Source organism: Pleurodeles waltl, chromosome 1_1 (genome assembly GCF_031143425.1).
Source record: "Pleurodeles waltl isolate 20211129_DDA chromosome 1_1, aPleWal1.hap1.20221129, whole genome shotgun sequence".
Lineage (NCBI taxonomy): Eukaryota > Metazoa > Chordata > Amphibia > Caudata > Salamandridae > Pleurodeles > Pleurodeles waltl.
Genome location: NC_090436.1, coordinates 421,856,302 through 421,878,351, shown reverse-complemented (window position 1 = coordinate 421,878,351; position 22,050 = coordinate 421,856,302). Strand labels below are relative to the sequence as shown.

General features: G+C 42.1%; 1 protein-coding gene across 6 annotated transcripts in view; it reads left to right on the top strand.

The window, feature by feature from the left end:
* Window positions 1–22,050, top strand: part of ARHGEF28 (Rho guanine nucleotide exchange factor 28) — an 892,610-nt gene that overhangs the window by 309,949 nt on the left and 560,611 nt on the right. For all 6 annotated transcript variants that reach the window (XM_069223983.1, XM_069223974.1, XM_069223958.1 and 3 more), the window contains exon 4: window positions 2,480–2,758. In XM_069223983.1, coding sequence (XP_069080084.1) covers window positions 2,480–2,758 — 279 coding nt within the window. The remainder of the gene's footprint in view (window positions 1–2,479; window positions 2,759–22,050) is intronic.

Below are 22,050 nucleotides of genomic sequence, written 5' to 3'. Positions count from 1 at the left end.
TGGTTTAAGCAAAGGCTGCTGACCTATGTGTGCCTTACTGTGGCTCGCTCCTCATTTGGTTCTTCGATTTGTAATGCCAAGACATGACAGGCAAGCTCGGGTTGCAAGGGCACCGTGAGCCGGGTGCCAGCAAGGAAAACGGGTCCCTTGACTGCTGTTGGGGTAGTAAATCACAGCAGCGGTCAGGGTTCAGTGTCTTCTGGGACCTCCAGACCATGGTGCCACTTCACCTGCCACAACATTGATGGCCAGACCCTTCCATGAAATTATTGCAGCTGTTAGCTCAAGCGCACAACTATCTGTGCACCTAGTGAACGGCGGTCATTATATTCAAATCAATGCATAAAAATGCACATTAAAAAAATCAAATGAATAATACAGTAGGAGCCTCCCTGCCCTCAGCCGCTACACCCAGAGCCTTCCTCCTCGTGACTGTTGTCCTCGAGGGGTCATACACCTAGCAGACCTGCAAGCATCACCAAAGTAACACACAGGCATCTGTACCCAGGCAAAGCGAGCACCATTTCATCTGCACTCCTGCCAGGCGTCTGATGTATTGAGTATGATGTTCCATTAGAACTCATCAAGATGTTTTAGAAAATGGAAGAAGGCTACTCGAGCAGACAGAAACAACACGTGCTTAATATGTAACAAACAACAAGTAGGGGGAACCAAAGTTTTTTTCGGAGACCATCATTCAAGCTGTCGAACGTAGGATGCATAATTTCAAGGCTGCATAGTCTTGATTCCACCTCCTACCCAGCGTCGGCCACCACATAACTCAAGGGGAGGTGTGGTGATGGGGGTTGGGAGGGAGAGGAGATACATTTTTTTTTTTTTAAAGCACTTACCTTGCCTCCCTCCCTGACCCTCGCGCTCCTCTTCTTTTGGTGTCACAACATTCACTGCTGGGACATCAGCACAGGCTCCCCAGCAATTCTGCGCAGTACCAGGATTGGTCTGAGTGGCAGTGACTGTGCAGTTTCTCCAGCCCTGCTGTTAAACCGAGCCAGGCTGGAGAAACCTAAGTGCGCATGTGTGTTTGGCCGGCCTCAGACGGCCTGCCAAACACTCATGCGCACTTAGGTGCACTCTTCCCTCCTACCACTTCCTGTGGTCCAGCCCCACCCTGCACTGCTGGCTGTGCCAGAAGCAGAAAAATAAAACAAAAGTAAACTATTGTTTTATTTTTCTGCTTCTGGCACAGCCATAGTGAAGGAGCCGTCCCTGCTCCTACCTCTTTTTTCACCCACCCTATTCTTCCTGTCTCTTTACCTCATTTTTTACAGTTTTTTCATCTCTGCTTTGTCCCTTTGTCACTCTCTGCTTTCTCCATTTGTCACTGTTTTCCAATCTTTCTCTCCACCCGTCTTTCTTATTTATCTGCCTTTGTCTTTCTTGTGCTGGCTCAAGTCGGTTCATGACAAATAAATCTTTTGCCCAAAAAAGAGTGCCGGAGATTGCCACCTCCAACACCTACCGAATATAGGCAGTCCAAACAAACAATGTGCATTCACAGAAAGTACCAAGTCTGACCCTTTAAGCCTGCAGAGCTCTCCTTCCTTTCCCACAATACGGCTGCTAAATGATTGCCATGGAAACGTTTGTTCACACTTGTCTCGAAGACATTCAAACCACCCAAACGTCAAACCAAAACTGAGCCAACAACTCTCAACCTTTTTACGTGTGGAGATCTTTTTCATCAGTGCATCTCTTCGCCCTCACAAGAGGGTGACGCAGAGGAACTGGAGTGTCTTCAGCATTTTTCATTGAGGAGAATGACCAGAACCCTGACACATGATTCAGTCCTCCTTTTGCAAAATCTAAACCTGACTGCCATTCAGAACGTGCAGTTTAATAGACATTAGATCATCCCAAGCCCAACTTCATCTTTCACCAGCTTTCTAAGATGTACTGGTAATTTCCATTTGACCATTGCAACTGGTTCCGATAGGACTTCGAAGGATGTAGGTTTTCTAACACTAGGATATATTCGTCCAGCAGACAATACAGGAGGGGTTGTGCCATTTAAAAGAATGCCACCTTAACCCAACAAACACCATTGTATACCAATAACCATCCCAAAAAATGCAACATAAACCAAGTGGAATGTTGTTTGATAGCATTTAATGTTACATCCAGTATTTTATATCTCTGTAACTGAAACCATTTGTAATTAGTCAACTGAGTTTCCACCTGAGCAAGGTCAGTTATGGTGTGTTCCAGATATGGTGTTAGATTTACAAAATTTTAAATCAAAGTCTGTTTAGATTCGTAAAGAAAGATTCTGTCGTGCCCTCTCACCTGCAATTTCGTCCCCATGTGAAAAAATGCATGATTTACAATGTATTGTGTTCCATCATGAGCGAGGGAAACAAGGAGGTCTGTGTTTTGACTATTCGGAATTTGTTGCACATATGCATTTTGCTGCTTTTTAGGTCTGTTGCGTTTTAAGTGAGCACTCTGTATTTTATCGCAGGTCACCGTTCCCAAGAAACAGTATCCATCACAGTCTGCATGTACACAATGGGGTATTCACCGGTGACAGTGGGCTGCGGCTCCATCACTTACGCACAGGACACTGCGTGTATGCTGGCCAATGAACTGCTTAGTCAAGCTGGTTCCTTGACTTCCGACAGCCACCAGACACTGCTCGAGTGCTTTGGGCTTACAGTGGGTGACCTGCTCGTGCTCGACCATCAACTGGCACTAGCCATGTCTTGTACAGACTATCCAACGTCCTGGGGTAGCGGTGGAGGTAGGTTTCCATTGCAAGCTTTCTTTACTTATTTGCATAATGCCGAAGAATTGGTGATGCGCTTGTATACCATTTGGAAGACATAACAGGATGGAAACTTGATTTTAGGGATACTTTTTTAATTTGAAGATTAGATTTTGATAATTGTTACTTCTGCTACTTATTTTGTTGTCACGCATGAAAAGAAAGAATTTATATACATTAAGTGTCACGTTGCATACATCTGAGAAATCAGGCATAGGGGTTCTGCGAGACTCCTCTGTTGAATGGCAAGTCTTTAGAAGTTATGTGCATCAAACTACCAGTGGTGTTCATTTATAAATAAGGATAATGTGTGTAGAGACAGGCAAGCTAGGAGGTCGGGGACAAAATCCCGTTTTCGTTGGTGGGCATTCCAAGTGAAATACATCAGTCTACATTACACCCAGTTTTATATAATGCAGTGCCACAGATGGATTGATGCATTTTGCTTGGAATGCTCTCCAACTCAAGTTGGACTTCCTAGTACTCCATGCATTCGGATGTTATCACTCAATATCCTTATGACCACAGCCAATTCCTGAAAATTAAAGTGATATTATTTTCTGTTCTGGTGTCATAATTTAATACTTAAAAATGCAATGATGTGCATATTGGCATCACAATCCACTATAGCTTTAGATTTTATTTTCATATTTCGAAATCATTGAGCCTGATTCGTTGATGTGCACTTTTTGGTTTAAGAGTGCTTTATTAAGAGTGATTACATACGGCAAAAGTACAGCATTGCAAAAAAATACCAACTATCGTTACAAAAGTATAAAGAACTATCGAACAGATGAATATTACAAAGGTATCTTGGACTTCATGAGAGTTAAAGAGTAGAATTTTATAATTTTTTCAAGATTTAAAAAAATATAAAACAGAAAGAAGAGGGCAAGAAGAAAAGAAAGGAGAAGCAATGAGAGAGGGAGAAAAAGAGGCAGGAAAGCCTTAAATGGCAGTAATAAGAAGATCATAGATTATAGAAGATAGTGATTTTGAACACCAGTACTATGAATCAATGTGATACATTTTTGATAATCGTGACATAAACAAAGCATAGCTGTTGGAAATAGGGTAACTGGTTGGGGATGGTGGTGGTGTGTGAAATCACACTTAAGCAGAAACCACATTCCTGTCAGGGTGAAGTCACAAGCAACCCCAAATTAACCTATGTTTAACCCTCTGGTACCTTGGAACAAAGCAGTCAGGCTTATCTTAGGGGCAATATGTAAAATATGTATGCAGCATTTTAAGCTGTAATAGAGTGACAACACGAGAAAAATCCCACTCCAATTTACATAAATTATTTGACACCAAAACGACAAAACCGAATCAGTCGAACTGGAGATATGCTATTTCAAATTTTTAAGTAAAAAACGTGCCCAAAAGCACAAAGCACTAACTGTGGTTGTCTCATGCCAGACGGGGACAAAGTCACAAGTTTAGTGTGACTGTGATGGATTGCAGTCCAGATACAGGGACCAAATTAGACCACTGAAGCAAAGTACCTTAAATCTGGGTTTGTGGAGTGTTGCAAGATGCATCACTCAGCAGCAGTTCTGAGGAGCTACAGGGCTATGATGCGGAGTCCTGTGTCGTCATTAAAAATGCTGAAGATGAGGGGGTTGCAATGTGAAGTCCTGCATAGAAGATGCATCACACAGTGGTAGTTGTAAAGAGGCTGCGAGGAGATGCGTCAAACTCCCTCGATTCTGCTTCACAGGACCACAGCTGAGCTGGCAGAGCACCTTCAGGTCAGCTTTCAAGGGTCAAAACTGGGGTAGCACCACTTTGTGGGGTGGAGGGGGGGACTCACAGCAAGTAGAGTCCAGGTGTCTGGTTCTAGATAGTTGGAGCCTCTTCTGTTCCTGAGGCTCTGATCAAGAGCCCAGCCAGCTAGCACTGAGAGTCACTCTGGTAGTCCTGGGATCAAGAAGCATGTCCAGTCCTCTTTACTCAGGCAGCAGGGCAACAGAGTAGCAGTCCTTCTGGCAGAGTCCTTCTGTGTGTTCCACAGGTCCAGAGGTGTACTGAAGAGTTGGGTCTGAGGGTTTAACATTTAAACCTGGTGCCAGCTTTTGAGTAGGAGACATCTATGGAAGTTTCTGCCCTCCGAGGTGAATGGATTTTCCAGCTTCCCTGCCCTGGGCCAAGCTTGCATAGGGTCGCAAAAGTCTAATGTCAAACCCTTTGTGAAGATGCTCAGGCACTTGTGATGTGGAAGTGTGCTAGGTGACAGCTTTCTCCCTCAACAAATTAGAGATGGTCCATCCTACCAGCATCTATTGCTCTTTGTCTCACTGTCTGGGAACAATACACAAAGGCAAATTGCCAGCTACACCTAGTCATGTGACCCAGGATACAGGCAGCAGGCACCAAATGTTAAAGATAAGGAAATGCCGACTTTCTAAAAGTGGCATTTTCGGAACTGTGATTTAAAATTCGACTTTACCATTGAAGAGGGTTTTAAATTACAATTCCATAGCCACCAAACTTTACATTCCTACCGGCTCCCAGTTTAAAGTAATTCAATATTAAATGTAATGCATTAACACAATGTTATTCTATGGGAGAGGCAGGCCTTGCAAAAGTGAAATACATATTTGCGAGTTTTTTAGTACCAGGACATGTAAAAGTTAAAAGTACATGAACAACTTTTTAAATACACTACACTGTGCCCTATGGGCTGTTTAGGGCCAACTCTTGGGGTGGGGTGACATATGTATTAAAAAGGAAGGTTTAGGTCTGGCAAAAGGTTTATTTTGCCAGGTCTAAATGGCAGTTTAAAACTGTACACACAGGCTGCAATGGCAGGCCTTAGACATGTTTAAAGGGCTACTTAAGTGAGTGGCACAATACGTTGCATAAGTCTACACAATAAGTTGTATAAGTCTGCTTAGGCCGCAGACTCACTAGTATTTAATTTACAAGCCCTGGGTTCATGTAATATCACTTTATCAGGGACTTACAAGTGATGTAAATGAGCAAATTGGTTGTAAACCAAACTTACCATATTTAAAGGAGAGAACACGCACACCTTAGCAGTGATTAGCAGTGGTAAAGTGCACATAGTACTAATACCAACAAGCACAATATCATTAAAATAGAGGAGTAAGGCAAACAGTTTGGAGACAGACCACCCTGAGGCTAAGGTCTAACAATAACATATAAGAATATTATATTAAGTAGTATATATATGTAAATAGAGCTAAAATATTCTACGAATTCATGGAGGATCATAAACTACAACTTCCATAGAAATCTCTGCAATATGTCTAGATAGAGAAGAAGAAAGTGACATCCACAACATGTCTCGCTTAATCATCGTTTGTGTATATTATACATTTTTTCTATTTTGGGCCTGATTCTAACTTTGGAGGACGGTGTTAAACCGTCCCAAAAGTGGCGGATATACCACCTACCGTATTACGAGTCCATTATATCCTATGGAACTCGTAATACAGTAGGTGGTATATCCGCCACTTTTGGGACGGTTTAACACCGTCCTCCAAAGTTAGAATCAGGCCCTTAGTCTGTAATTATACCATCTAGTGAAAGTGATGTCTGCAGTGTCTTCCCACTGATTTAATTGCCAATAGGAAAAGAAAATCTGCAAAGTTTCTGATCATGGCATAAGAATGCCAAACATTAGAAGATTATGCACTAAATATCTGCACTTTATCAAAGAGTAGTTTGATTGAACATATATCAGTAATCTTATCCCACATTTAAATCCTAAACAATCTTACATTTGAACATTCAAAAACATATCTAAAACATCACTATTATCTTTATTACAAAACCAACACTTGTTATGTTTAGAAATTTTCATTTTATCTTGTCAAGTAGGAATTAGGGCCAATTTTACTGAACAAGATGTTGAATTTATCTTGCCCATCCAATCATTCCAAAATAGTACTCTATTATTTATCTTAAAACATTGGGGATAATCTGAAGTTGTGCAAATCAAAGAAGGCTCTTAGAAGGACATGGCTAGTGATATGGAATGATTTACTACTGAGGACGTTAAAGATTCAGGATTTTGTGGGATATAGACCAGGTGCTTAAATGTAAAAGAGAGTATAAAAGTATATTACAGCTTTTGCCAAATATTTGAATCCTTATTGAAGTCATCAGATAAAGAGATCCAGTTCTGTTTAACAAAATAATCAGAATGATATAACATCACCTTTGTACATAGGTCTTTTACATTTATGTAAAGATATGTGTGCTTTTCTTCTATTCCATACAAATGTTATCATCATACTGTCAAGAAATTTTAAAAGAATTTTGAGGGAATTTCACATGAAGCATGGATATATTGAAAATTATGTTGAGTAACACTGTTATCTTTATAGTGTCTAATCTGCCCCACTTGTATACCAAAAAGAATATACCCTCTGAAAAGTGAGAAATGTACTCAAATAAGCTTAAGCCTATGCTTTGACAAAATTTCTAAAATATTTAAGAGTACACTTGGGAAACTGTGAATGTCACTGATTGCCATAACAGTTGAACAAGTTTTTGTTTTGCTTACATATACACATGCACATTGCTGCATGCAGAAATGTGCAAAAACCCACAAGGTGATGGAAGGAATACTTGAACTAATCTCAACCATTCGCAATCGTTTGAGCAATATTCCTGACCATGTTTTTTTCACCCACTATACCATTCTAGACAGAGACACACATTATGCAAATTAGTCTTGCTCCAGTAGGAATAGTCCAGTCCAAACTGCCAGGACAGGTTCCTCTTCATATGGGAACGCAAGACAAGTTTTGACCTGATTAGACCATCAGTGAGGTGGGCAACTACCAGCAAAATGTTTATGAATGCACACAAACATCTGAGGTTGTTGATTTCCACCATTGTTTACAGATAGTCATCGTCCTGCTCTAGAAAGTCCACAAACCTGCATCTAAGAGCAAGTCCCCTCACTCGAAGATTCCACTATACTGGTGGAATTATGTGTCAGTAAATACCATTTACAAAGGTCAAACTTCACTGATGCTGTTAATTTGAATCAACAGCAGGTTTTTGTCTTTGAGAATTACGACCTTTGTGCCTAATGTCAGACTATGAATTGTAAAAACATGTCATAATTCAGCTTCCCCATGCATTTCTAATTGTATATCTGAGCTATATGTACTGATTAGAAATCTACTAATTGTAGGTTTATTATGACTATTTGAGTAGATTTTCAACTTTGCAGATTCCCAGCAAACACTAGAAATGATCATGGAAGATTTGCATAAGTACTGCCCTACATCTGTACATTCCCCTGCAGATAGTAAGCATGTTGCACATTCTGCAGGATATGAAGGGCCGGATTTAGATCTTGGCGGTAATGGTCCCACCATCACTGTTTTTGACGGAAAACCCATCCGCTGGCCTGGCAGTCCGCCAGACCAATTTACATGTTGGCGTCCCATAGAAGAAAGTCCTCTTGAGTCCCGCCGACTCTGCCAGAAAACTCCACAAATGTCAACAGCACCATTGGAAATAGTGGCTGGTGGTGGGACTTCAGCCATCATTACGGCAAGCAGATTTGGATGTGTCCTACCACCAAGCCAACTGTGGCGTCCAACCTCCACACCTGAGTTGGCAGATTGGAGGTGAAATGAGGTAAAGCTTATCTCTTTGCCCGATTCCACTTTTGTTTTCGACTGGACATGACTGGACAACACCTTCTGCCACTGCTGCCACTGTACCACATAGGAAGCACAACCTCCCCGCCCCTGTTGTCAGACTCGAAGGTAGGGAACTTGCACTGCCTGAGGTCACTCCAGATGAGCTCAGGACCACCGCAGTAATGTACATGTCACAGTGATTTTTTAATTACTCCGATATGGATGGGTACAAGACACATATCGCACATGTACACAACTGTCATTATGGTGTCAGTATTCATTGGCAAATGAATGATAGCACCACACTCATTTTACAATTGCACTTGTCAGCTATGCCCATGTGTGCACATTGCAAGGGGACCTGTACCTGTAATGTTGTGCTGCCAGTTGTGTATGTGAGTCAGTATGTGTATGTGTGCATGAGATGGGATTGGCTAGTTGAGATGGATGGAGCTGGAGTGGGTGGTGTGGGTATGTCAGAATGTGTGCCACTTGCATATCGGTTTGATGTTGTGTATGTTGGGCTGTGTGTTGTGTTGCTGTGTGCAACATTCAGGTGAGTGTTGTGTGGCAGTCGTTGTGGCGATGTGTGTAGTTGTGCCTTTGGATGAGTGTGTTTGTGGAGATGAGTGTGTAGTTGTGTTGGTTGTTGTGCTTGTGTGGTGTGTGTGTGTGTGTTGTCAACAGTGTATGTATGTTGTGGTATGGATGTACATTAATGTGAGGTTTTGGCATGTACATGTTGTGTTGTGGTGGAATGGCAATGGGTAATAATGTGTATGTGGTATGTTGTGTGTGGTGCAGGTGGACACATATGGCCAAGGTACAGTGTGTGTATGAGAGACTTACCTATATTCCATAGCCACTGCCATTGTACAATGCCCATTGTGTACAGTGATGGCTTCCCTCCATCAGCAATCCACCAGCAGTGCACCACCAGCAGCACTGCAACATCTAAATATGGTCAGCAGAAACCCACCAGCCTGACGGCTAGGATGAACACTCAGCCATGGTGGTCCGTGGCTCAGACCCATAACATCTAAATATGGCGGTTGCAACTCTGTTAACTTGACAGAGTACACGGGTCCGCCACCATGGCGGATTGGTGGTAATACAGGTCAAGATCTAAATCAGACCTTAAATCTTTTATATTCAAGCCACTATTTTTACTGGTTCGTAAAATCCCTTCCCAAATACACCACAAAATATAAAGGGGCTTTAGGAACTTTCCACTCCATCGTGAACCCCAGAAAGGTGCCTCTGAACCCTTCATTCTTGAGAAAGTTTGAGGTTATGCCTGGACGAAGCATTGTGCCAATACATGAAATGCAAAAAATCTGACTGTAAAGCAATTTTGTATGCAGAACTGATTTACCAAGGGTTTCGTAAAACTTTTTCACCTCGCACAATTCTGTAGAATTTTGTGGTTTTGTTATTTTTGGGCCATTTCGTGAACATTTCTGAGTAATTCATGTGGTTCGCATAGTTTGTGAACCACCCCGAAATGCCAAAACGTTCACAAAATCTCATGTTTTGTGGCTTTTTTTGACGCATTTTTTTCTTTTATTTAGCACAGCATGGAAGTGAAATTTTGCAAACCACTACTGTTTCACTGCCGCATTCCATAACATAAAAACAGAAAAAATGCTCAGGCTTGTTGGTGGATATGAACTTTCTTACCTCTTTGGCAAACATGCTTGTTTTAATTTATTTCTACTCCTAAACTTAGCACTGCAAAATATCTGCCATTCTACTTGGGATATTCTGTGGTTCAGAATTGTTTACATTTAATTGCACATGCCCTCGATCTAGATAGAATAGTACCAGCCTGCCAGAATAATTTACTTTATAAAAAAATAGAATAAAGATGCTCCCGAGAAAGCGATCTGTTAAAAATGTATGTGCAGGAGTCTGCCTTTTGCAGCTATCTCCTTTGCCTCGTTGCCGTGATAGTTTCAGTAACTCTAGATGCATGATGCCACAGCGATGAATGCCATAAGAGTTGCCGTTGATCTGGAGAAGAACATTACAGTACTAACAGATGTTTTTATATTTACATGAATAATACATTACCAAGGGCTTGATTCTAAAACAAATGTTATTTTCGCCTGTAATTTTCCAACCTCGCACTGGCTAGATTTCACACCGTTTTTTTCAGGTTAACATGGTAGAGTGCAGTGCCATACAGTGGTGGCGTAGAGTGCATTGGCATAGAGTGGAGTGTTGCATGCAGTGCAGCATTGCAGAGTAGACTGGCACAGAGTGGATTGGCATAGAGTGGAGTTGTGGTGAGTAAATTGGAGAGGGATAGACTGCAGTGGTGTAGAGTGCAATGGGAAAGAGTGCAGTGGTGCATAGTAGAGAGGGGTAGAGTGCACTGGCATTGAGTAGAGTGGTGAAGACTAGAGTAGTGAGGCTCAGAGCGCAGTGTCACAGGGTGCAGTGGTGCACAGTAGAATACAGCAGCATAGAGTGCCTTGGCGTAGATTGTAGTGACAGAGTGCTTTGGTGGGAAAGTGCATTGGCATAGAGTGCAGTAGAGTGGCACAGAGTAGAGTGGTGCAGAGTAGAGTGAGGTGGCATAGAGCACATTGGAATAGAGTACAGTGGCACAGAGTATAGTGGTGCAGATTAGAGTGGCGTAGAGCTCATTGGCAGGCAGTTCAGTGTTGCAGAGAAGAGTGGCACAGAGTGCAGTAGTGCAGAGTATAGTGGTGTATAGTGCATTGGTGTACAGTGCAGTGGCATAGAGTGATGCAGAGTAGAGTTTAGTGGTGTACAGCGCAGTGCTGCCGAGTAGATTGACGTAGAATTAAATGGCGTAGAGTTTTGAGTTAAGTGCTATAGAGTGGAGCGGCATAGAGTGCAGTGTCATAGAGTGCAGCAGCATAAAATAAAGGTGCATAGAGTGGAGTGGCACAGGGTAGATTGCAGTAGCGTACAGTGGAGTGGCTTAGAGTGTAATAGTGCAGAGTGGAATAGAGTGTCATAGAGTAGAGTGTCGTAGACTGCTGTGGTGTAGAGTAGATTACAGTGGCTTAGAGTGGATTGACATAGAATGCAGTGGCGTAAAGTGGAGAGATGTAGAGTGTTGTGGAGTACAGTGCATGGCATAGAGTGCAGTAGAGTGGTGTACACTAGAGTGCAATGTCTTAGAGTTCTTTGGTGCAAAGTGGTGTAGAGTTCAGTGGCAGAGAGTGCAGTGTTGCAGAGTAGTATGGCATAGAATGAATTTGTGTAGAGTGGAGTGGTTCAGGGTGGAGTGCAGTGGTGTAGCGTGGAGTGATGCTGAGTAGAGTGGTGTAGAGTGGAGTGGCATAGAGTGCATTGGCGTGGAGTGGCATAGAGTAGACTTCAGTGGCGTGGAGTGCAGTGGCATACAGTGCTGTGGCAGAATGTGCAGTAGCAGAGTGCAGTTTCAGAGGGTGTAGTGTTGCAGAGTAGAGTGTTATAGAGTGCAGTGGCATATAGTAGAGTGGCAGAAAGTGCATTAGCCTAGAATGCAGTGGCATAGAGTAGGCTTGTGTAAAGCAGAGTGGTGTAGAGAGTGCACGCGTAGAGTGCATTTGGCTTAGAGCACAGTAATGTATAGTGTTGTAGAGTATAGTGGCATAGAGTGCGATGGTGCAACATAGATTGGCATAGAGTGCAATGGTGTAGAGTGCATTGGTTTTAAGTAAAGTGGTGTAGAGTGCAGTGGTTAGAATAGAGTGGTACAGAGTAGAGTGATGCACAGTAGAGTGCCATGGTGCAGAGTAGTGCAGTGGTTAGAATAGAGTGGTACAGAGTAGAGTGGTGCACAGTAGAGTGCCATGGTGCAGAGTGGTGTGGCACTGAGTGCAGTGGTGTAGAGTACGTTGTTTCAGAGTAGAGTGGAGTGGTGCATGGTAGAGTATAGTGGTGTAGAGTAGAGTGGCGTAGGATGCATTGGTGCAGAGTAAATAAGAGTGGTGTAGAGTGGATTGGCATAGAGTGCACTGGCTTGGAGTAGTACAGAGTAGAGTGCATTGGCGTAGAGTGCAGTGCTGCAAAGAAGAGTGGCATAAAGTGGAGTGGTGCAGAGTGGAGTGGTGTAGATTGCAGAGGTGCATAGAAGAGAAATGTGGGATAGAGTGCACTGTCATAGAGTAGAGTGGTGTAAAGTAGAAAGGCATAGAGTGGAGTAGTGTAGAGTAGAGTGCAGTGGCGTGGAGTGGTGCAGAATTGAGTAGAGTAGTGTAAAGTGGGTTATGGATGGTCAGGTAGCATACTGCCATTACAGACAGCACATCTTCAATTGAAATGACCTTACATCTGCATATACAGTTTTATTGATGAACGTATACAGCAACAAACGTTATTCTGTGGAAATGTCATCACCTAGTCTATTGATTTGTTTTGATTATATTAAAATATTTGTTTGTACCAAACTTCAAAATTACCAAAAAATGTGCTTCATTTGTACTGTCCTAATTCTGATATATTCTGAAATATCTGCATAGTCTATTTACATGTACATTTTGGTGTATGCTGGAAAACAAAAATAACATTGTACATCCTTCAGCCTTCCATCCAGCACTCCTCATTAGCCAGCATTACTGTCACATAAACCCCATCACTTTGAAGTCAGAAAAAGAAAAGTAAACACCAAGCTTCCTGGAAGACAGAACCTGACATTTGACGTCTGTCTTTGTATTGACAGTAAATGTAATAAGATAAGTACTGGATTTAAAGGCTGGCTTACAGAAATCTAGTAATGGCAGAAGTATACAATAAATAAGGTTTGGGGAAGGGAAGGGAGGAACTCAGGCTGGACAGCCTAAAATAAATAAAGCTAGCAAATAAAAAGCAAGCAAATGGGAGTTGCAAACCACAAAGCCAATGGTAAGCAATAGGCAGAATTCATTCCCAAGGAAGCTTTCCGAATGTCCTTGAGATGTTGATATCCCTGCAAATCCCTCTAATTCAAAGCACCTAGAAACTGGCAGAGGAGGTCATGTGTAGGAGAAAAGGCAGACTAGCAAACATGAAAAAACTGCCTTTGTGTCTGTGGCTGAAAATGTTGTATCCTTGATTAATAAAGCTATATTTCTCGGCCTCCAGAATTCCTTTGTGTTTCCTATTGGCCCATCAAGTTTTGTATCTCTAAAACGTTTGGTGATTTCACCATTACATTGGTATTTAATTTGTATGCAATTGTGCTGATGTATGTCATCCTGAAGGTACCATTGCTATGCTGATTGTTTGATGAGTTAACCCCTCCACCCAATTGTAGACACCTCTTTGACAAATTTCCTATAGTCACTGATTTGTCTAACCAAATACGCATCGGAATGGAGAAAATTCTGCTCGAGCCATCACCTCAGCTGTGCGAACATCATGATGATAGACATTCAAAACTTAGGTGGTCATTATGAACATGGCGGGTTGGCCCGCCATTCCGGCGTTGGCGGCTGAAACCGCCAGCCGGCCTGGCGGGTCAACCCGCCACATAATGATCACGGTGAGGGCCGCCATCGGCAGCCCTCACTCACCGCCAGGCTTCCTCCGTCAGGCAGTCTGGCGGTGAGTGGAAACACCATCCGACAGGGCAGCGGCGCTACCCCTCGAATAATGTTTCCTAATCCACCAGCCTTTCTGTGGTGGGTTACCCCGCCAGGGAAAGGCTGGCGGAGGGGGTGCCCCTGCACTGCCCATGCAGTTTGCATGGGCAGTGCAGTGGCCCCGGTGCAGTGCCCCGTCGCGCAGGTCACTGCCTGATTTTTGGGCAGTGATCTGCGCGACGGGTGCAGCTGCATTGGAGCCGCTGTCAATGTCCTGGCCAGGCCTTTCTGTGGGCCCATTGTTTCCGCCCACCGGCCCACAGAAAGGTTCATTATCGGCCGGTGGGGATCCGGGGACACAGGCGGTCAGTGTTTTGACCGCCAGAATGAACACAGTGGTTGTTACCGCTGTGTTCATAATGAGCACCTTAGTCCGCATGTGTGTGACTTTATACCTAATAATGTATTTTAATTCCAAGCAAAATCAAGGTTGGTTTAAACAAAATGAGGACAAATATGTACATTTTTTGAATGGAGCAAAGTCTTGAAGAGTGATTTTGTTGTCCCTGATCACTCTGTGATGGACCTAATAGTCTATTTTTCAACATAAATTTCTTTAAGTCGTAACATGTACGCAATACATCAACCATGTTATATAAGCATAAAAGTGGTAAGATACATTAGGTGTCTGAAGGGGTATAAGAGTATTAAGTGATGGCAGTGGACCAACACCCCAACACCCATATCTAGGAGTTAGCTCAAAGTGATCCTCTTCACCCCTTGCAGCTTGGCTTGCCCTTAAAGAAGGGATCACATCTAATATGGATCGGGATTGGGGCAGGTCCTTAACTAGTGCTGGCAAGTTAAGGATCCGGAAATGGGCTTTGCAGTTAATGCCCGACTTCACTTCATTGGTCGTATAGTGGCATATGTGTGCTAGCTTTAAAATTCATTTTTCGTGCACTGTAGTCACTTGCATCTGTGATATTTTTGAAGCCATGTTAGCAAGAGTCCTTTTCAGGTGTGCATTTGGTATTTTATTTTTAGCTCTGGCTGGCAGCACAGCTGTCTACATGAGATATTGTTACCAATTCTTTTAAAATACACATAAAGTGGGCTTTGGCTCGGCCGGAGGTGCATTCTCTCTCTTTCTTAAGCCTATTGGTTATTTCCACCTTCCAGGAAGCCCTTTGGTCGAAATTCATGAGGGACTATTGTTGTAGTAAGCTTGTGTTAAGAATGGAATGTAGGGTTGGAATGTAGAAGGTTGGAGTTGGAATGCAGGGCTTTGAAACTGGGACAGTTTCCGCTCTGTGTCCACCCTGTTGGTTATGCGATACTGAGGATTCAATTCATTTTGAAAATACAATTTATGCGAGGTACCTTCTTTCTTCATTTGGCGACAAGTGGAGAACCATGCGGATCCCAGCCGCACTGCAACAGGGTGGTGTGTACGTATTCTTTCCACTTCTACTTTATCGGTTGCATGCGTGTGAAGGATTCCCGATGCCTATACTTGTACTCACAGAGGAGCGGCATCGGTAGAGCACCGAAGAGCGGCATTGAAAGGTGGGCAAAGTTTTTTTTAAGTTGGACAAATCTGAGGAACTGTTGGGTTTGGAGAGCCCTGAGCGTGAGACCCAGCACGTGACGCTACTGAAGCGTGGCGATGATGCCATGGACGACGTACTGTCAGTGATTGACACGGCGCGTTTAGTCTACGCTGACGTGCGGTTGTCGAGGCAACGTGTAAACCTAGTATTTCCATAGCAACGTACACGCTGGCATGAACAGCTGAAAGGGAACGAGTTGTGCTCACGAACGCGCATTTCGGTGATGCGCACACCAGAACTTTAAAAGCGGATTACCTTAGAATTAATAAACCGGTGAGTCACACGCCAATAAAATTTAATTGTAAATGACGATTGTTTGCGCAATGGGTCAGTTGCACCGTGGTGAGGTGTATCTATCCGGGTTGATCAAATTGCATATTTTTGAATTTCATCATAACCTCAATAAGTGGATTTGGGTCAAATCACAGTGTGCAACGCATATATTCTTCTCATTTAGCAAAATCACAATGCAGCAATCAGTAATGCCACCAGTCCCGTTTTTAGCATCGCCAGGTTTACCTCCGATCTAGTGGGAACAATGGAAGGAAGGATTTGAAGCATATTTAGACGTGATTGAGGGTGAAGTATTTACTCAAAAGAAGAAATGTGCATTGATAAAACATTCTTTGGGAATGGAGGGTAGAAAAGTGTTAAAACATTTGCCACAAGCACTTGTTGCTTTTGAGGGAGATGAAATTGATGAATATGAGTCAGCTATGAAAGCATTAGATGCACGTTTCAAGAATGAAAAGAATATCATTTTGGAATGACATAAATTTTATAGGAGACAACAAATGCCAGCTGAGTCAATAGAAAATGTTGTAAGTGACTTAAGGATTTTGGCTTCAACATGTGATTTTGAGACATTTGAAGTTGAAGTAATTTGTGACCAAGTGGTGGAAAAATCTAATAATACTAAGATTCCTGAAAAATTATTTACAATAGATAATCTCACGTTAGAAAAAGCAATAGAAATTGCCAGCAGCATTGAATCGACAACTAAATTTATGGAACAGATGAGTATGAAAGTTGAAGTAATATAATAGCAAGCAAATAGAAAAGAAGATAGAAACATCCAGTGAGAATAGAAGGAAACCAATTGAGTGTTATCACTGTGGCAGCAAAAGACATATAGGAAACTCTCAATGGTGTCTGGTGCTAGATAAATGGTGTAATAAATGCAAGAAAAAATATATTTTTATTAAAGTATGTGAAGGTAATTGGGTAAAAGACGCAAAGAATTTCAAATCAGTTAATGTAGTAGAAGGCGGTACAAGCAGGAATCTAAGTGACTCAGTGGAAGACAGTGTTTTATTTGTAGTAGAGGAAAATGAGAAGATGGTATCCACAAAGAAAAAAGAAAATGTTGCAATAGTGACAGAAATTCCTTTCAAGAAACCCTTCTGTTCCATCGAGATCAATGGGATCAAATATGATATGATGGCAGACTCTGGCTCTCTTTTTACATTAATCAGTGTGGATGAATGGAGCAAGATACAGAATGGGGAATTAAGGAAGTCCAAGGTGAAGCCAATAGCATATGGTGGCAAGACCATTGAAGTAGTAGGTGAATTTGATGCGAACTTGAATTTTAAAGGCAACCAGATAGTAACGACGGTGTACGCGGCACGCAATGAAGGGAATTTATTAGGTTGGTTGGATCAAAGGAAATTGGAAATTGTTTTAGATCCGAACAGTCCTGAATAAGTGATACTAAGTAAAGATATAGTGAGCTTGGTGTCATTAAAGAAGTATGCTTAGACAGGGAAATTTCCCGAGGTGTTTAACAACACTTTAAGTAGAATAAAATGATTCAGCCACAATTGAATTCAGGACTAGAACCTGTTGCTAACATACCTAGACATGTACCAATTGCAATGAGAGAAGAATTAACAAAGGAATTACAAAGGTTGTGTGATCAAAACATCATAGAACCAATAGAAGGTTCTGAGTGGTTATCTCTGGTGGTATTGGCAAGGAAGTCCAACGGAATGTTAAGGATGTGTATTGATCTGAGAGACCTGAATGAAAGGATATGGGTTGATAGGCATCCTTTACCTAACATTACAGAAATGTTGTCCACTTTAAAGGGAGCAAAAGTGTTTACAACTCTTGACTTGTCATCAGCTTATCATCAAATAGTGTTACATAAACATTTGCACCATTTAACATCCTTTGTCACACCAGATGGAGCATACAGATTTAAACGTATGCCATTTGGTTTGGCTTCCGCCTCGTCTGTGCTCCAGTGGGTGATGGAAGTGATGTTTAAAGGCATTGAAAGAGTAAGATGCTTCCAAGATGATATACTAGTGTGGGGAGTAAATCAAAAAGAACATTATGAAGCCTTAACAATGGTGTTGACGATTTTGAAGGAGAAAGGCATTACATTGGAAGCAAGCAAATGTCATTTTGGAGTGAAAAGTGTGGAATATTTGGGACACAAGTCATCAGATAAGGGAGTACAACGAAAGGAGACTCTAATAAAGGCTATGAAAGAATTCCCCGCACCTCAAAATAAGGATCAATTGAGGTCATTTTTTGGGATGTTAGAATTTTATGCATGTTTTATTCCAAGGTGTGCTGAACGTACGAAAGAAATGCCAATGTTGTAAAAGAATAATGTCAAGTTTGAGTTGACAAAGGAGAAAGATAATGAATTCAATATGATGAAACATGAAGTTGTGGAAGCCATTCCTTTGAAACCATTTGATACAAGGGATCAAAGCATTGCAGGAATGGCAAAGATGAAGTGGTAGCATTTGCCTCTTGGGCTTTGAGAGGAGCTGAATCCACATATTTGGTCATAGAACTGGAAGCTTTGGCGTGTTGGTGGGAAGTGAATTATTTCAGGAAATATTTATGGGGCACAGAGTTTGTTTTGCGAATGGATCCCAAGCCATTGGTCAATTTATTGTCAACTAAAGGGGCTTCTAAAGTGACTCCAAGAATTGCCAAATGGCATTATAGGTTGCAAGAATTTCAATTCAGGTTTGAATACATTCCTGGAGCTAGAAATATTTTTGCAGACTGTTTGTCACGTCTTCCAATTAAGGCAGATACAGAAGAAGTGGATGATGATTTTTCTGTTTTAGCTTGTACTATGATAGATGAAAAGAAGTGTGTGCAGGAACGAGAATGGAAAGAAGCTGTGAAACAAGACAAGGTATTGCAAGACTTGATTGGGTGGTTAAGTTGTGGATGGCCAAAGGTTAAGGTGGATGATGAGATGAAAGTTTATAAGGATATGTTTCAGGAATTAAGATTGGCTGAAGATGTTTTGAGGTGAGCAAATTTGCTAGTAGTGCCACAAGCGATGCATGGTAAAGTGTTGAGTTTAGCTCATGAAGGCCATGTGGGAATGAGAGCAATGAAAAGAAGGTTTAGGGAGACTTTTTGGTGGCCGGGCATGGACAGAGACACAGAACATTGGGTCAGAGAGAGTGTGTCTTGTACGTTGATTGACAAGTCCCAAGTAACTGTGCCTAGTCCGGTAGAAGCAGTATCTGTGCCAGATAAACCTTGGTATAAATTAGGCATGGACATTATTGGACCAATGAATATGCTGAATAATAGTCATAGGTTTGGTATTGCATTAATGGACTATTATTCTCACTTGCCAGAGGTGAAGCTGGTTAAGACTGAAAACACTAAGGAAGTAATGATATTTTTGCGTCATTTATTCATGAGGGAAGGTGTTCTGTCTGAAATAGTCACGGACAATGGGGTGCGATTTACATCTAAGGAGTTTAAAGAGTTTATCGGTAAATGAGGTGTAAAGCATGTAACTACTTCTCTATATCATCCTAGGAGCAATGGATTGGTGGAGAGGTGCAACCCTTGGATAAAGGATAACGTACAACTATCATTGGTGAATGGCTTGAAATGGAAAAAGGAATTGGAAGAATTGATTTGGGCTTTATGCACTACTTCTAATGTTGTTACAGGAATGTCACCTTTTGCTTCACTCAAGGGAAGGGAGGCGGCAAACAAATTAGTTTGTCCTTGGATGAATGACTTAGAGGTATCAAAGGATAAGAAAATTAATGTGGGGAAAAGACGAGAGAGTGCACAGAGTAAATACGTGGCAGCAAAGGAAGGACGATGCATGAAAGTAGTGGAAGGTGATTGGGTTTGTGTCAGATTACCAGGAATAATTGCTAGTCCCAAGAAAGTGGTATGTGTGAAGAGGTGTGTGGTCAAATTGGATGATGGTAAATGGTGGAATAAAGAAAGATTAGCCATACAAAATAAAGTGGGAGCAACCCCAGAAATGGACAAAGAAAATGAATCGGAACCTAGTAAAAACTTGTGTTGTAGGAGATCTTCAAGAGAAAGAAAGAGACGAGGATGGTTACAAGAATATGCAGTGTAAGCTTTAAAGAATACATGAAAGAAGACAGTGTATAAAGTTTTCTTTATATTAGTACAAAAGAGTTATGTTTTATTATTGTTCTAGATATAGTGAGAAATGTGAATTTGAATGTTAATTTTGTTTCATTATTGAAAAGGGGAAGATGTGTTTGTTGTGTTAAGCTTGTGTTGAGAATGGAATGTAGGGTTGGAATGTAGAAGGTTGGGTTTGGATTGCGGGGCTTTGAAACTGGGACAGTTGCCGCTCTGTATCCACCCTCTTGGTTATGCGATACTGAGGATTAAATAATTCATTGTGAAAATGCAATTTATGCGTAGTACCTTCTTTCTTCAACTATCTTATACCTGAAAAGTACAGTGAATCATCATGCTGTTTGTCATATTCAGTTCTCTGTCTCCTGTATGCAGTACTTGAAATGGACAAATAGAAGTGCAGGTACTCTGTACCAGAGTACCTGCTTGTTTCTAAGAAGTGCCAGTACTGTCCAATTAAAAGTATTGTGTTTTTCTTGAGAAATGTAGGTACTCTCCCTCTCAAAATAAAAAAAGTGCTGGTACTCAGTCCTGGACAGTACCGGCCCATTTAAAGCACCGCTTTAATGCATTGATACAAAAAGCCACTCCTTTTGCTATTTTCCCAGCAATGGAGGAGGAAGTAAGGCAGGTATTAGGTTCACTCAGTGAGTGTTAACAGAATTTGTGAATGTCTGTGCTTTACATGCGTTGGAACATTAAGGCTAGGCTGATTTCATTTCCTAATGGTTCTGTAAGGTGCAAGCAGTAAACTAAAAGGAGTAGTTACCACCACAGATGTATCACCTCTGAATGTTAAACCCATATTCTACAATGCTGAGTTTAAAGAAGGGCGTAGCGCTCTGAACCAATACCTAAGGAAGTCTGCCCCCTCAAGTTACACTTGCACCACACAGCCCACTCTTTCCGTGACACTGAAATGATAGCTATTTTGGCAAAAGGTAATATCTGTGATCAATTTTAGACCATTAACTATTACATAGGGCTCTTTCTTGCTATATATGATAGCTAGATGGTGGCATGGTGAATCTGCTACACTTCTAAACACTCGACGATGAATTCACAAAGGTTTACACACCTTTCAAGAGGAGGGCTTTGTTCTTGCATGGTTTGAGGCACAGTCTCAAAGTGGAAAACATTACAAATCATATCCCTTCCTTGAAGTGCTTCGTGACTGATTTCACACTTTTCTAATTACTATTGGAGTTGGTCTTTCGGGAGACATATCTTTTCATTTAGGTTTCTACACAGAAAGTGACAACAGGCCTTTATCTCGCTTTGCGCTGCCATACTGTCATATGCATATTATATTTGTGTATATAGCATAAGTACTCATTACAACATACACTACACACGCACACACAGAACTTAGACCAGTGGCGGCCGGCAGCTTTAGGAGGGAGGGGGCGGGCGGGAAGCACACACACACACACACTCGTTCTTTCACACACAGACACGCACGCACATCCATTAACAACACTCATACCATTCAAACACGCACACACGCACCAAGCATTCATTTTAAAACATCACACACACTCATTCTTTCACACACGCACGCACGCACATCCATCCATTAACACTCATAACATTCAAATATGCACGCATGCACCAAACATTCATTTTAAAAGATCACACACACTCATTCTTTCACACACACACGCACGCACATCCATTAACAACACTCATAACACTCAAACATGCACGCGGGCACCAAACATTCAATTTCAAGCATCACACACATACACACACACACTTACCTTCAGCCTCCAGGTCCCAGGAGGGTTGGAACTGCTCCCTTCCCTAAGGTCAGCCAATGAGGGAAGGCAGCAGTCCCAGCCTCGTCACAGAGTGGTATGGGGTCAGTGAGACTGCTGACCCCACCCCACTCTGTGACGAAGTGTCATTGATTGACACTCGCCCTGGGCGCTTCAGGGCTTAAACCTGAAGCACCCAGGGCGAAGTCAATGGGTGACGCTTTCCTTGTCACCAAGGGGAGGGCCTCGAGGCACCTTTGCTGAGCCGAGGAGGTCACGCCCATAGGAGCTGTGACCTCCTCAGCCCAGCAAAGTTCAGCTCAGGCAGCCAGGAGT